The following is a 15,859-nucleotide window of genomic DNA, read 5'->3' on the forward strand; positions in this document are numbered from 1 at the left end:
TGTGTCTGTTAGACATTCAAGAATAGACACCTTTAAGTTTCAAATTTCTTCATCTAAATCTTGATACTAGCGCTTTAGCTCCAGTGTTGATGTTCTTTCGACTGCCGTTACTCTTCGGCTGTTTGCACAGTTAATGTAAATCCAACGGATTCTGGGGCGCAAATAAGCAGCTTTATAACTTCACTCTTTACAGTAGTGAAGTGTTCTTCATCAGCAAAATGTTTTGAAAACACGTTATGTTAAACTTTACATTAGTACAGCTTCACATAGGGCTTTAACCCCTTGATATGTGATAACATGACTGCGTAACCACCTGGATTCCTCATCACTGTCCCCGCTGTCACCGAAGCCTCGTATCCACTGAGCGGTACGGTCCGGTAATTTAAGCGTTTCCATTATAAAATGGAGCTTTTTGGGCCCTCGTTGGTTGTAGGTCTTAGAAAAATGGAACAGCCTAGTTTAGGCCGGAGCAACTCTTTAAGCCCTCCAATTGGCAGAAGGTCATTTTCAACAAAAAAAGCACCAAACCAGCAACAGCGTATTCCTCTTCACTGCCTGCAATCTTCTCCCAAGTAACATCAAATGACTTGGATATACAAGGTACCAAAAGCCAAGCAGACCTCATTAGGAGTAGTCGCACTACTATGATGCAAAGCAACGCAATCGGTCTGCACCCCGCACCGACGGTCCAACTTTGAGTGGAACGCTCGCCTAAGTTACCGGGACCATTCTAAGCCAGACCATTAGACCATTTAGAAACTACTAAAGAAAAATAACAAACAGAATTTACATTCATATCCCACCCAAATGATTTTACATACTAGGTCAGGGGTCGGCAACCCGCGGCTCAGGAGCCGGAAGCGGCTCTTTGGCGCTGCCCTAGTGGCTCCCTGGAGCATTTTCAAAAATGTTGGAAAATGTAAGATGATGGGGAAGAGAAATATATTTTTTGTTTTAATATGGTTTATATAGGAGGAAAAACAAGACACAAACATTATTAACGTTTTCCAATGCTGTAAGAATGTGTAGAAAAAACTTTGTATTGTCAAGCAGGTACGTCAGTTGCAGAGGGCCAAACGGGAGCCACACTGTCAAAAAGTAGAGCTATAAATCTATTGGCTGCGCTAGAGAAATGTCCGTGACCCATGAAAGCCACGTCTCCGCACAGTTTCTAAGAGGAGCAGGCAGCAAACTTAGCTGAGAGTATAGACTCCTTCCTGGCATTGCAAGCCTGTTTACTTAACACACACACCACATTGAACATTGCACAGAAGTCATCAACCTCTCTCCCTCCCACACTCACGGTCCAACATAAAGAAACAACATAAGAGGAAGAATAAACTAAGGTGGAACAACAAAACTGCCATATGAAAAGAAACGTGGGCAAACAGAAACGCTCATGCTGAGCCCTAATTAGATCAGGAAACCGCATCCCACAATCCCCTGCTGCTAACAGACCTAAAATGCACATGACTTTTTTTTTTTTAACTTTATTGTACAAAACGAAAGTACAATACAAAACACAAATTTACAAATTAAACTTCAGATATGCTAGGGGAGCATTCTTTTGTTCGAATCCTCAAAATAAAAATGACATCAAAAATCGGATTTCTTTATTTCATTTCTTTATTTTTTATCAAAGCAAGGAAACATAATTCATTGATAGTGGTTCATATTCATTGCAACCTGGGGGTTAGCCCCGCCTTCAGCCCCTAAGGCTCATGGGAAGTGGGGAGTTTCGGGGTAAAACCTTGAGTGAGAGTGTTGTGAATTGAAGTCACTTCCATGCTGTTTCGGCTGTTCATGTGCTTGGATAAACAGGTTTAATGCTGAAAAGGAATTTCGGTCCCCTTCTTGTTTATTATTGCTAGAGACTATCCGGGGTCGTGCGGTGTTTGAGATATGGATAGCTTTTCAATTAAGCACTACGCTAGCAGCTTGGCGTTGTGTTCCCAGCTAAAAAGACGTCCCGGCTGGGTGGTTACAATATTATTGTATTGAAGTTACAGAGCAGTCACGTGACGCGTCGTTCTCCTATAGATACATATTGCATGTGTTGCCTTCATTATAAGGCTTAAATAGGGCTTTTGATATTTTGCAGCTCCAGACATGTTTGTTTTTTGTTTTGTTCGTCCAATTTGGCTCATCCAACATTTTGGGTTGCCGACCCCTGTCCTAGGTGGAATGGGAGTTTCTAAAGAAAATACAGGAATGTTGATACTGCACCTCATTTACGGCCGTTATAGCAGAAAGTTAGCATCGTGGCGTTTCAGGACCAAACCCAAATTGTCACATTTCTTTGCATCAGGTCTTTTTCTAGATTTCCAAACGAGTCAGTATTTTTGACATACAGGACCAGAAATGAAAGCAGTTCCTTCAATTTGTTAACAGATTTTAAAAAAACAGTTGTCATGAATGTCTACATCCTTTTTGTGAACTTTGATGAAAGTGGAGATCTTCGTACTTTCAGCTGAGATTTCTCAAAGTTCTGACTCTGGAGATGGTTTCCATCTGTCGGCTGTCTGAGGTTTCCTGCTGTTTTCTCCTCCACGGGGTTATTGTAAAGATGATCCACTTTCTGGAGTGTGATCGTTCTGCAGCGGATCAGCCGCAGCTTGACCTCGATTAACAAATCAATTAGACATGTAAATAAGAGTAAGCCAGACAACCTGAGAAGAATAATGATGAAGTGGAGGAGGAATGCCTCTGGTGCAAAGCAAACATCAAGTCCTCGTTCAGGAGAGTGTGTGGAATCAGGGCGCCTTCCTGGCTGAAGTGTTCCATCAGCTCAGATCATGTTATCTTTAGGATATGAGAAGAAGGTCTTTGCACTGATTGTTGCCCAGAAACTGGGCTGTTTATGTGGTTTTCAGAGATGTAAAACCTTTACGTGTGATATGACACCGTCGGCACGAAGTGCTGTTGTAGCAAACGTTTTGCTTCAGAGGTTTCTACCTTTGCTCTGAGGTTTTCATCCAGGAAAAAAACAGAGGGAGGGTCATTCACTGAACAAGGTTTTCATCTACATTTTGCCAAAACCATTGACTAGATATAGAGAACTCGACAGAGTGACCCCTCCCCAATCGCGTTCCAACAGGAAGCACCTGCTGGCTCTTTATTTTTCTCTATAGAGAAATAAATGGATATTGCTCATCATTCTATCCATCTTGCTCTCTGATACCTGTTTAACATCTTATCACATTTTTTTGTATCGCAAGTTATTCAAGTTATGAACTGACCAAACAGATGCCCCAGTAATGAGGTACAAATCCCATTTTCAACGTTACTGCATAAATAAAATCTCTCAACATCCCAATAGAACTCGCACTGATTAAATCCAAAGTTAAATAATAACACAGTAATTGACTGAATGTGGATCTCTGCCATTCTAACCGGCAACAAACATGACGTTTGAAAACTTCCAAAGTTTTAAGGTGTAGTCTTATGCACCTGTACAGGCACTGCAGCTTTTTGGGTTATCCAGGCCTGTGGATGGGCATAGAGAGGAGTAGTTGCATCTTAAAGGGAGTGCAAGTGTGTAGCAGCCCCTTTAAGATGCAACATGAAAGTGAAATGCACTATTGTCACACGTGGTAAGCGAATTGTTAAGTTTTCCTAAGACTAATGGAAGTTGCATGCACTTATAAAGTGCGGTGACCTTACACCATACATAAGACACAACTGTACTTACAGTCAGTTAGTTATGGGCTGTCTGCAGAGGAAATTGGCAGGTCTGATGGGGTGCACAAGGATCGCGCAGTTATCACGTGAACAGCACTAACAGGCTCCTCGTGCAGTTCCCAGAATTTCTTTGGTGGTCGACAAAATACAAAATCGGCATCCTACTCCTTTATCCTTACTCACCCCTGCATGTTGCGTAAGCGTTCACTACAACCTGTCACTTGCAACATCCCCATAGGAAAAAAAAAAAAGCTTCATGAACATTTTCGCTCTACAAGCTCAATAAGGTGTCTACGACCTTTCATGTTCAGGTTTGTCCATTTTTCGCTTGCAGACAGCCCATATCCACCCGTAAGAGCAGTTACGACTAAGGCTTAAACCTACAACTAAGTTTGGTTGTAGTATCAACTATATATCAAACATATCTCCATTAACAATAGATTTCACCAATTCCTCTTCATTCTCCCCATGTTTGGACCTTTGTGGACTCACAGGGTTTTTTGCTAAAGCTGCTTGACCTCATTCACTCTTGTCTGTGAATGTTGGTCATCATCCACTCATTATAATAGCTCCTCTAAATATATACACCCATACTGCCATAGGCTGTTTCTTGATTTTCCATGAAACTAATGACCTTTTCTTAGAGTGGCTTCTACACCAGGCTGTAGTGTCATTTGCCCAAACTGTGATTCCTCAGACATGTATGGACACCTGCATAACTGTTCCTCCTTGTTCTTGTGTTGATTCACACCAATGTTGTGTTGATTTTATCACCACAAACCTTACATTTGATTGAGTACGAGTCATAAGATGGATAAAACTTGTCCTTCTCATCATAACCGACAAACCTCTATGGTCACGTTTGGAACTGAGCTTTCCTTTGTCCTGTTTAAATGTTTAACACACAGACCCACCTTTCTGCATTTTTGATGAGTCAGCCCTTTCATCTGTCAGCATTTGGTTAGAGGTCTTTCCGTTTGCCTATTAAAGCATCGGTTTCATATTACAGTGGCCGTTTGGACGGCGTAGTTCACTGATATTTAGCTGACTTTCAATAAGCGTGCCACCTCCCATCTCACAAAATCTTCACTGGCCTCTGTCAGCAGCAGCATTCTGATTCAGTGAATATGAGGCTGATCTCATGTTTTGTGGGGTTTTTTCCTTAAAAACTTTGAAAATCTGTACGTAAACCATGTTCTCCTGTCAGATTTGAAACAGTTTACTTTTCCCAAAAGGGAAACATCTGCTAGAAAGGTTTCTGCAGTGAATATCTTCTTCATCTTTAGACAATAATCACATATTGCAGCTGAATAATCATCTGTGAAAGATTAAACAGATTTGTATCCTTCCATAGACTCATTAGTTACTGAACTGCTGAATCTGTGAGGAACATCTGCAACGGAGTATTTGCTCTTGTATCAGGATTTCTGTTGTGAGATTCATGAAAACACTCCTAACTTTCTTCTGTACCCTGGATATCCACTGGTCTGCGGTGCGTCTCTGCATTGGTAAACCAGAGTCCGTCTCACGACCGTTCGTTAGTTTACATTGTTTCTGTTGCTTCTCCGGTCCGTCCGTCCTCCCTCCCTCCTCACACCCGGAGGAGTGGTTTGTCCTGCCACCCCGTGTCAAGTCGTTTGTCCCTCTCTCTTCAATCATTCAAAACTCAAGCTATCGCCTTTCCTCACTGAGTCCTTATATAAAATGTATGTTTTGTGTCATAAATTGTTGTTTTTGTGCTTCCAAAATTGGAAGTGGAAGCATCAAGCTTGCGTTTCCGTTGCAGCGGGACGAACGTCAGACGCAGATATAAAGTTGGAGATGTAAACATTCTGATTGATTAATATCTGTTCTTTTTTTTGCACCGCAAACAGACCAGTGTAAATCAGCCTTTAGGGTTTCTGCTTTGCCCTCAATCTTCATCACATTTTTACCGTCTGAATCTTCAACATTTCAAAGACCAAATCCCATATTCCTAAATCATGATGGATGCTACACGTATGCAGGTATTAGAACTTGCCGTGCACATTAATGTTGAAGTTCTTTGCTTTTTGAAATGCAGCAAGTGACTTTGCAGAGGAAAAAAAGTCCTGAAGGTTTAATGAAATAACGCACCAAGTCAGGGAAACAAATCTATCCGCTGCATCGTTAGAGTTTCTGTTTTTACTCTTTGAGTTTGTTGAAATTGAGGATATTGTTCCCCAAAGTGGGTCTTCAGTACAATAACAAAGACACGAAAAAGAATAATAATCCATGCCCATGCCCCTTGTGGTCAGAAATTCTTTTGTAATGATTTGATTTTTTTCTGTTAATTTAAATAGAATTTAAATAAAACAAAATATTTTTGCTGATTTTTTTTTTTTTTGTAAATTGGAACAGTTTTTACAGAACAAAGTATATCAGTACCTTGTTTATCAGGGGAGTTGTTTTAAAAACTTCCTACGATTCACAAAATCTATAAATCACTTAACTTTCTTTTTTAGTGATGTGAGATTTTTTAAGGCTGTAAAACTCCTCTCTACACACTTTTTTCGACTTTCTCAGACATTCAACATCTTCACACTTTTCTCTCTTGTTTAAACTCTTAAAGTTCAAAGATTTTATAGAAAATTAGTCCAGTGTTATGCAGTAATCTGATTGCCATTGAAGACTTATGTAATTTTGTAAAGCAGACACAGCATGGAGGTTGTTGACTGACTGCAGCAAGTCAGGTTGCAGACCACAATGCAAAGGCAAACAAAGTTGTACTGAAAAAGACAAAAACAGCAAGAACCAAAAAGATGAACCGCAATTGAGCGAGGGAATACTGTGTTAGCATTGACGCAACAATCTTGTTTTGTAAAAAAGCTGTTGATGGCAGGAGCGCCACCTAGTGCCAAAACCAGGAGGTTTAAAAAAGCGAAGCCTCATCTAATTTTCCTATTCTCTGTGAGAATGTTGAACGGGATCCTGAGCCTTTCTGTGAAAGCCCTGCTCAATAGTGCATAGTAAAAAAGACATTGACTATAATATTAATAATTTATAAAAGTTTTATTTGCTGATTGTACATTTTGTAGTTTTAAAATCAGCTCATTTGTGTCCTCCACTTTATTCTTCATGCTGCTCTCTGCTGCTGCGGCAGCAGCAGTTTTAGGAATGACAGGTCCAGCTCACGGTGAGCATAATGATCCTGAACTGATGAACAGAAAACATTTTGTGCCACGTACGCGATAGAGCAATTGCACAATCGGAGAGCCTGGATGTGCGATGTGATTACCGGGTGAATTATTGTTTGTATCTGAACACATTTGCATAGAAATAAACTGTTTTGTCAGGAGAAGAAAATGCAAAGCGCTGTCGGCGTGTGCTCTCTGGCTCTGCATATCCTTTAGCTGATCAACCGTTCCTGAACGTGCATCTGCATTTATAGGCAGACCGCTGCAGATGTGACAGCGTGCCAAGTACTGTCAGGGTCCTCAATGTGATGGACCGACATTGGCTTTAAAATAACATCTCAGATTTGGACCAAAATCCAATATGTACTTATGGCTTTCAAGTACTTCAAACAGCCTCACTTCAAAACGCCAGAATATCCCTTTAAATGCTCAACCGCCCTGACCCGAATATAGACTGACTGTTCATGAATTTTAAATAGATGAATCAAATTTGAAGAACTTCGCCGTCATTTTTTAAAAAAATGCTCTACTCCTAATGGTTTTATGGTAACCTGTCAACGTGTCTTTGCAGAGAAGAAGGTGTGGACGGTGTTGTCACATAACGGCACGGCTCCCATTCAAGTCCAAGGCTCCTCGCCAAAGAGGCCGCACATCGTGAGGTTGAGCTACAACGCATCGGCCGAACAGATGCGCTCGATCGTCTCTGGGTCGGAACACTGTCAGCAGGAAGTGGTGTACAACTGCAAAAAGTCCCGCCTCTTTAATGCAAAGGGTGAGTTCACTGTGCTTCAAAATGTAAAGCTTTAGTTTTATTTCTTCCTGTTTGAGACGCTATATTATAAGGAGATTGAAAACAAAGCCTGCAGTCTAAAGGCCTCTTCATACAGCCCCTCCACACATTTTGCCCATTTTCCATGTCTGTAATTTTGGTGATACATGCGTGATATACTGAACGTAATTTCTTGCATTCGTCGATGTGTGCAGATGTCCGTCAAGGGTTTCTGCAAACGGGTCTTTGCACGAATTGGGTTTTGAGCTGTTCAGAATGTTCGGTCTGTTGAAAATTGCGCAGTTTGCGTGTATTTTACTTAGTTTATACGCAATTATTATGTAAATCTGGCCTGCACAATAAATCGCAAATCTATAGTTATCGTGAGATCAAGCTGTGCAATATGCAAATCGCAAAAGTCGGCGGAAATTACAATAAATAGTTACCTTAAATGTGCTAAAATAATCTTATGGCAGCTTGAAGTACTTAATGAATCAAATTAATCTATTTATTCATTTGACCAATCAGATGCACCCCTTCACGTTGTTGACCAATCAGATGGATCCCTTTTATGTTTGACGATGTAAACGAGGGTCATTTGGAGTATAATTTTTAAACTGCTTCAGTGAAATGGAAATTATGTTTTTGGTTGGTTTTCTATTTGTTCATGTACCGCAAGTTATATCGTTATCACAATATTGATCACTAATGTGTTAAATCGTAGACATTTGAGATGCTTTAAAAATGTAACAAATGCAAATACTCCTAAATAAATTATAGGTCATCTGGAAAAGGTAAACCAATGTAAAACTTTTAAGCTAAGGATGAAGCTCCAGCTAACGATGCTAGTTATCTAACAAAAGTGCTACTTTTATGATAATGTTGGTAAAGACATTAGAGGAAGGCAAAGCTAACTTCTGCTCACGTCCCCCATTGTATCCTCAAAAAAATGCAAAATCTAAAAAAAAAAAAAGTTGTAAATGTTTTGTTTGCTTCCCGCCTTTTTGTTGTGTTTTGTTGTTGTTGTTTTTTTTTTTTTTGGGGGGGGGGGGGTGCTAGTGGAAGCACAGCATGATTCTGTTAAAACAAGAACAAGCGTGAAAGGCCATTAAGAAAGGATAAAAAATACGTATTTCTAACAGTTTTGATTGTATTTAAAAATTTTGCTTTTTGTTCAGTTTGCAATGCTTAAATGAGCTTGTATTGATGATTTATTGTTCTTTGTCAACAATGATACTTTTATTGACTTAAAAATTGGGGGGCCAAGTGTGCAGCAAAATATTTTGCTGGGGGACAGCCGCCCCCCCTTAACCTACCCTGTGGCTCCGCCGCTGGATGTAAATATTAAATAATTTATTCTATCTGATCAATCTGTCTGAGGCAAACTGTTGAATTGTTTAAACCGAACCGATGACTATGAATTGTTACATCCCTACTTCATAAAGTAGTTTTTCCATGAGTACCTCAGAAAGTCCTTCAGTGCTCGAGTATAGAGAGGGTTTGTGAGGGGAAATATGAGGAATTTTGAAAGTCTCCTTTAGAATAGACCTCAAGTAAAATGGGCTGCAGTTGGATTTCCGTCTTTTCTGCCCCCAGTTTCCTCCTCTCCACGATGGGCGACGTCAGCGTCCCTCCAGATTAGCTGCTGTGCGCCTTCCGATGTTGCATTGTGAGGCCGAGGTCACATTTGTGGGTTTTCCCTCTTGGGAAGCGGCTGCCCCCTCAGCAGCCCCCTGCTCGCTCCTCTTGTTATTTCTCAACAATAAGTGGGGAGGCGACGCTCGCTCTGTGCTGGCATTCATTCATCTGCAGCTGCTGCGGCACCTTTGGTCCCTACATCTCCACGTTTACTCTTAAGTCATGAAACATTCATGAAGTCCCGGCTTGTGCCGCTCCCCGGATGCAGCGCACACAAATAAACAAGTTCATAATCGCCTCAGACATCAAAGAGAGGCTGGGAGAGGCTGAAAGAGCCATTTTGGAGCCGCGCAAACGCACTCCTGCATTTTTTTTAATGCTCCACTTTGTTGTTTAAACAACTTTTAAAAGTGCAGAGTCCCTTTGTACATCACTTCTCTGAGTTACTGATGCAAACAATATCTCTTTTAAGAACAACAGTCTAAGGCTTATCCTAAGATTTTGACAAAATGCCACTCATCATGCTAATTTACAGGAAAATAACAAGAGCAGCAGCTGTTCAAAGAAGCCTCCTGGGAATACAAGATGCAGGCGGATGCCAAAACGTCTGACGCTCACCTCCAGCTCTGGAGTTTAACTGTAAAACATGTCTGTGCTGTTCACTTAAAACACGGACGTGCAGGCGCCTGTTTTCTCTGTTTGCTTTTTCCTTATTTATCAGCTGTAATGAGCTGAGGTTGCTGCGAGGTAACGCCAGCATTTACGTCGAAATGAAAACATTCGCAGCAGCAGGATAATTGTGGCTCCTCTCACTGTCCTCCTTCTGTTTTGCTTGTTATTTTCACACTTTCACTTGTTTCCAGAACCGTTTTTCTAGTCTGGGTTTTTATTTCGTGTCTTCTCTGGAACATGGTGCTGTGCCGCCGTACTTTATGTAGATTTAACGGCAGTGAGGCCACAAAGGTTAGAGACGTGTTGGTGTTTGGAGTACGCTTTCATGAAGCAGGAAGAGGACGCTGTTGTGTTCCAGCAGCTGCTGCTGCTGTTGTTTGAACGGCATCAAGAGGCTTTTTAAAATTCTCCTGTGAGTCAACAAAAAGACAGTCAAGAGTCACAGAATGTCTTTTCAGTTTGTTCAGGTTTGCTGCGACAGCAATCACCACAGAAAGACAGTCTGAGCTGGAAGTCTTCCTCTTTTCTACAAGGTAGAACGTCTGTCAAAAACAAACGGGTCTAATTTTCATCAAAACTCATAAAGCATTCATGGGATTTTGAGTTTCTGCTCCAATATGTTTCCTCAAAGCAAAAACGAAATCTAAAAGCTGAACAAACTGAGTTTTAAAAACAAATTATGGGGACAAAACGTACTACGACATAAACCATACCAAAAGACGTGATGCTAGCTGAAAACGGAAGTGTGCTAATCGAAGTTTAAGCTAGCAAAATGACTTTGATTAGGAGAATCCAAATTTGACAAAAAACAAAGCTAAATTGATTAATGAAATAAAAATTCACTACTGACTAAATTTAGGGAAAAAAACTAGAATAATGCATGGCATGATGAAAAATGGAACCCCTAAACATTTTGTTTATTGTATACTACATGCTAGGTTAGCCAAGTGGTAATCCAGCTGATGTAGGATGTTACAAATGTTTAACCGCTTTTGCAATGGCAATGTCACCCCTGTGAGAAACTCACTAACTTGTGGTGCAAACCACAGCAACACAACCACAACACTAAACAAGGCAACAACCAAAACCATTGCAAAACCTGTACCAGAACACAGAAAACACCCTAAACCGAACAGAACTTCCCACAATGCATTATACCCACTACAGGTCCTGCAGTTGGCATTACAGTATTTTACTCAAACTTGAATTGTTTTTATGTGTATTTCTTTTAGTAGATGTGGTTAAGCTGTCCAAAAAGTTGTGCTACATTCAAAGTTCCAGTGTTTCGACTGTTAAAGACAACTGTATGGATGGACTGAGACCGTGTAAAGAGATTGTTGTGCTGTACTTGTAAATTCTATTGGGATTCAATTATGACTTAGTTGTTGGATAAGCAATTATTTTGTTTCTTGCTGCTTATTGGGAATGAGCTTCACCCCGCTGTTGTGTATCTTGTGTGTCACCCCTGTGCTGTTAGCGCTGCTGCTTTGGAGTTTCATGCATCAGTGAAACAGGAAGATGCATTTGCTTCTTGATGAGAATAAGTTGTGTCAATATGAGGCAATTTAAGGGGAGAGGGTGACCTCCCCCACAGGAGCTATTGATTGTTGCCTTTTCTTATTTGTTGGCCTGCTTGGTGTCTGAATGCCGCCTGAAAGCAAATCAGGGCGGTAGCAGAGATGTGCGTACGAGGGTGGAGAACAGGTCTTTGTGATGCAAATGTTGTCTGGTCCAGCGATGAAAGTGAAAGCTGTTTTCTGCCTCAGACCTCCGTATGGCTCTTTGCATCTGTGGAGCTATAATGTTTGCGGGAGGGGGAGAGGCAGTGTGACCACTGACATGCGATCATGAATTGTGACAAAATGGTTGATGGGCTTTTCTCTAGAAGTTGGCCCCTTTGCAATAAAGGGTCCCGCTGTGTGATGGATGGCTGAAGCTGAAACACCTGTGCCCTTCGCTCAGGTGATGAGTGATGCCTTTGAAGCAGCGCTAAAGTCTGTCTGTCAGTTGATATGATCCTTCAGGAGAGCAACCATACTTCACCTGTGTTCACAAGACGAGGGACGCCTTTGAGGACCTGGACTTGGAAGAATGGGGTTATCTTCCTGTGCAGGTTTTATGTACAGTTCAGTTCTGAGCGTTGACCTGTAGTTTTTTTTTAATCTGAATTCTCTAATGTCAGGATTAAAACACGGTTCCTTACATGAAATTCAGATTAAAAGAAAATCTGATTTTTTTTTTCTTTCTCAGAAAAGGGGGTGGTTTATTTTACAAGTTCAAAAGAGTGAGACTGGACAGGCCCGATAGAAAAGACAGACGGAGCTGAATTAAGAGCGAGGACCGGTTCAGACAGGCTTATCCTAAACATATGTGTTTCAGCTTCTGTCTCTGCGCTTAATGCTACGGTCGCTAATACAGTTGCCTCTGCACAATGGGGAGGCATCGACAGAATCTTCAAGATTTCTTGCCGCTGCCCAATTTTTTCTTATTGTGGACAGCGGCAGTCAGGCGTGCAGAATGGCCTGCTTTTTAAATAGTCCCGGGACTACCAGGTGACTAGCGGCCCGTGGCACATGAAATGGATGGCTGCCGTCTGGAAAAATGTACACATTGTCCAATCATAGCTGCCAACCACCTGTGGCCGCCCAACTTTTGCCTGATTTGATAATGGGGCCATGGCCATCTGTCACTGGACTACCACTGCATGGCCTCGAAAAGTGCCTGGGTGGCCAATGACTGATGTGAACATTTAGAGAACAATTGTCCGGTCACTTTTCCATAAAACCTAGGCAGCCACCCGCAGCGAGATTACAAATGCTGCCGCACGGCCACTTGCTGAAAAACGTAGATTTAACTCACCGTGCGCTCTCTGACTGTGGCATTATTCAGATTGGAGCCTGCATCCTCCTGTGTTGTGGATCTTGGACCATTTCTTGGGCTTGATTTCAATAGAACTTGAAAACAGAAGAAACTCTACTGTTTCCAGGTACACCTGAAATCAATGCTGTTGGTATTTCTTTGTCTCAACCCTTTTTAAAAGTATTTCTATCAAAGAAAAAGACACTCTAAAATAACCAAAAGCATCAGAAGGTGGGCTTGACTTTAGTTTGTTGAATGCTAACTAGCCTACGTGAAATAAGGGACAGCTTTTGGCTTTGTCTTCTGGGGAGAAACAGCAGTAAACGTCCTGTTTTTCCTCAGCTGTAGATTCAGTGTGAGGCAACATTCACTGATGAATCACTTTACAGTAAGTTATCTGTCTACCTTTGTCTCCCTGTGGGGTTTGATGTAATGCATTTCTTGACCTTGCTAATTTCTTGATGGTGTTTGTTGCAGATGGAAGCCCACTGTCATGGTGGCTGGACCGTGAAGGAGAGCGGAGGAGCTACTGGGGTGGATTTCTGCCCGGAGTCCAGCAGTGCTCCTGCAGCCTGGAGGAGAACTGCTTAGACCTGAACTACTTCTGCAACTGTGATGCCGATACAGACGCCTGGTACGTCACAAACTATTTTTCTGTCGTCTCTTACTGGAATCTGGTTCTTCTTGCTTTTGCTCAAAACACTGAAAGCCAAAGCAGCAGCATGAAGCAAACCCTGTGTGATCGAGGTCGCACTTTCACAATTTCTGCTGGTACGAAAAAGCTTTCATGCTTTTCAAAGCTCTGCAGTTTGAAAGTTCAGGACTTTTCAGCTCAAGCTGTGATCCCGGCTGAGCGTAGAGTCAAACAGAACACAAAAACAGATTTGTTTACAATAATCTGCTGTGATGTAAACAAACTGATGAGATTGGGCGTGTTCAGATTGAATGTAAACATTTACCTTTGATTAACTGGTGAACGCTGAAACGCTCATCATCCTTTCAGAAAAATATGGACGTTTCTACAAAATTGCAATGAAAGGTAGAAAGATTAAACCCTTTACGGCGAAGTACTACATCTGTTAAATAAAATATAAATATCATGGGAGCATCTCATTACAGAAAAAACAACGAGATGAGATTGTTGGTTTCTGTCCGGGATTTCTACAAACAGTGGAGTGGAGATTAACCTCTGTGTGTTTAGACGGGAACAGTCCAATGCTGGTCTCTCAGTGACCCATCCTGACTGGTCATGAGACCCAAAACCTTTGTCACCAGCGGTCCTGATGATTTGAAAGGTTGGACGTGTGAAACCTGAATCGCGTGGTCAAACCTTCATGTTTGGGGCCATGATTTTCTGGACTGCAGATCTTCCTGAGCGCACACGTATTTGATTTGGGAGGGTTGAAAAAATGAAAAATCTGTACGACATGCCTGCGTCTCTCTTACTTGACCCTTTTTGTTTAGGTTTTCACACAACCTGTGGCCCGCAGAATGCCTGTAGAAAAATGTGCTTGAACATTTTCTCTCCACAGGCTCACTGAGCGGTCAATGACCTTGGTATTTCGTGCGAACCAGATACAAGTTAGTCCGTTTTTGACCAGCAGACAACCCGTATCCACCCATAAGGGCAGCTGTGATTTAGGCTTAAACTGATTGATTGTTTGCCATTATTTTGCTATGAAGCTGCAGAAATCATCGAAAACGAATCTTTTAATGTTGAAATTCTTTTGAGTCTCTTCCATCTGGATTTTTCCAACTGATATCTTAGAATAATGTCAATTTTTCTCTTTGAAGTAGTTTCATGTTTGAGCTGCAAAAATGAAAATTGATCGTAGAGCCACGAAAGTTCCCACACGTGTTTTTCAAATCAAGACATAAAAAAAACGTCACTAAAGAGATCATTTAAATGGTTTTACTTTGAGCCACCTACAGAAACTACAGACCTTCATCCCTTCTTAACTTTTTCAAACTCAACGTTTTGATTAATGCACAGACTCTGGTTGGTTGAGTAAGAGGACGGATGTTTTTCTCATTCTTCACAGGATTTCCACATGGCGTGCTCGCCAACACGGCAGACGCACAGCTTCAAAAGTTTTTCCAAGTTAGATGAAATGAGCGCTTGTCATGAACTGACCACGTCACTTAGCGGGGCCGTTGATGATGAGGGCGTTGAACCACGGCTTGTTGTGCTCATGAGCCACAGGGGTCACTGTGCAGGGCGGGTCGGGGCGGAGGCGAGGGCCACTCATAGCAGCTTTCATTCATCTTTTTCCTAAACAGAAATCAGTGGTGACTTCAAACGCAGCTCTAACAGCCTTTCAACATTTACCGTCTGTTTTCACGAATCCCCCAGGCAGCCATCGGTCATCTCTTCACCTCTTCTCCTCATTAAATGTTTTATGTGTGAAAATGTGTCCACCTCTTTTCTTCTTCCAGCGTTTCCTTAGAAATGATTAATTGCGGCGCCTTCGTTAGATCCCTGTGGTTTTCTGTCGGTGGATTTAGAAACGGCGTTCCCAATGTCTTTGTTTACGGCTCGGCGATCCGCTCCAAAGCGCGGCTGCGCTCTGCGCGCTTTTCCACCGGCACCTGTCTGCCTTGTGATTGATTGCTCTCTTTTCAGAGTGTTTACTGCGCTTTCTGTGCTAATGGAGAAGAAAAGGTGTGTGTAGCCGAGCCCGGAGGGCCCGCCTGACTCCTGTGTTGCTGTCTCTTGCAGGGCTAACGACACAGGACTACTCTCCTACAAAGAGCACCTCCCGCTCAGCCAGATTGTGATCGGCGACACCAACAGGACGGGCTCGCGGGCCGTGGTCCACGCCGGGCCTCTGCGTTGTTATGGAGACAGTAGGTGATCACCTCACCGCTGCAGCTGCCAGCCGGCTGCAGATGGTGGCAGATTAGAGACGAACCGTGTTCACGCCACAACTTTGTGTCGGCAGCCTCTGTGTTTGTCTGTGGATTGAGAGCTAAGCTCCGTCTGCTCCCACACAGAGCAGCAAAGGCAGAAGAACATCTGAGCGCAACCTGCAGCCAACAGGAAAACATCAGTGCCGCTGGTTTACAAGCTCGCTCCCATCCAAGT

The 15,859-nt window shown here is 42.2% G+C and overlaps 1 protein-coding gene across 1 annotated transcript in view; it reads left to right on the forward strand.

Annotated features, from left to right (window-relative positions):
• The window catches only part of LOC101169574 (contactin-associated protein-like 5), a 156,565-nt gene that overhangs the window by 97,925 nt on the left and 42,781 nt on the right, over window positions 1-15,859 (forward strand). The window contains exons 13-15 of the mRNA XM_011489979.3: window positions 7,408-7,608; window positions 13,252-13,408; window positions 15,494-15,621. Coding sequence (XP_011488281.1) covers window positions 7,408-7,608; window positions 13,252-13,408; window positions 15,494-15,621 — 486 coding nt within the window. The remainder of the gene's footprint in view (window positions 1-7,407; window positions 7,609-13,251; window positions 13,409-15,493; window positions 15,622-15,859) is intronic.

Source organism: Oryzias latipes, chromosome 21 (assembly GCF_002234675.1).
Source record: "Oryzias latipes chromosome 21, ASM223467v1".
NCBI lineage: Eukaryota > Metazoa > Chordata > Actinopteri > Beloniformes > Adrianichthyidae > Oryzias > Oryzias latipes.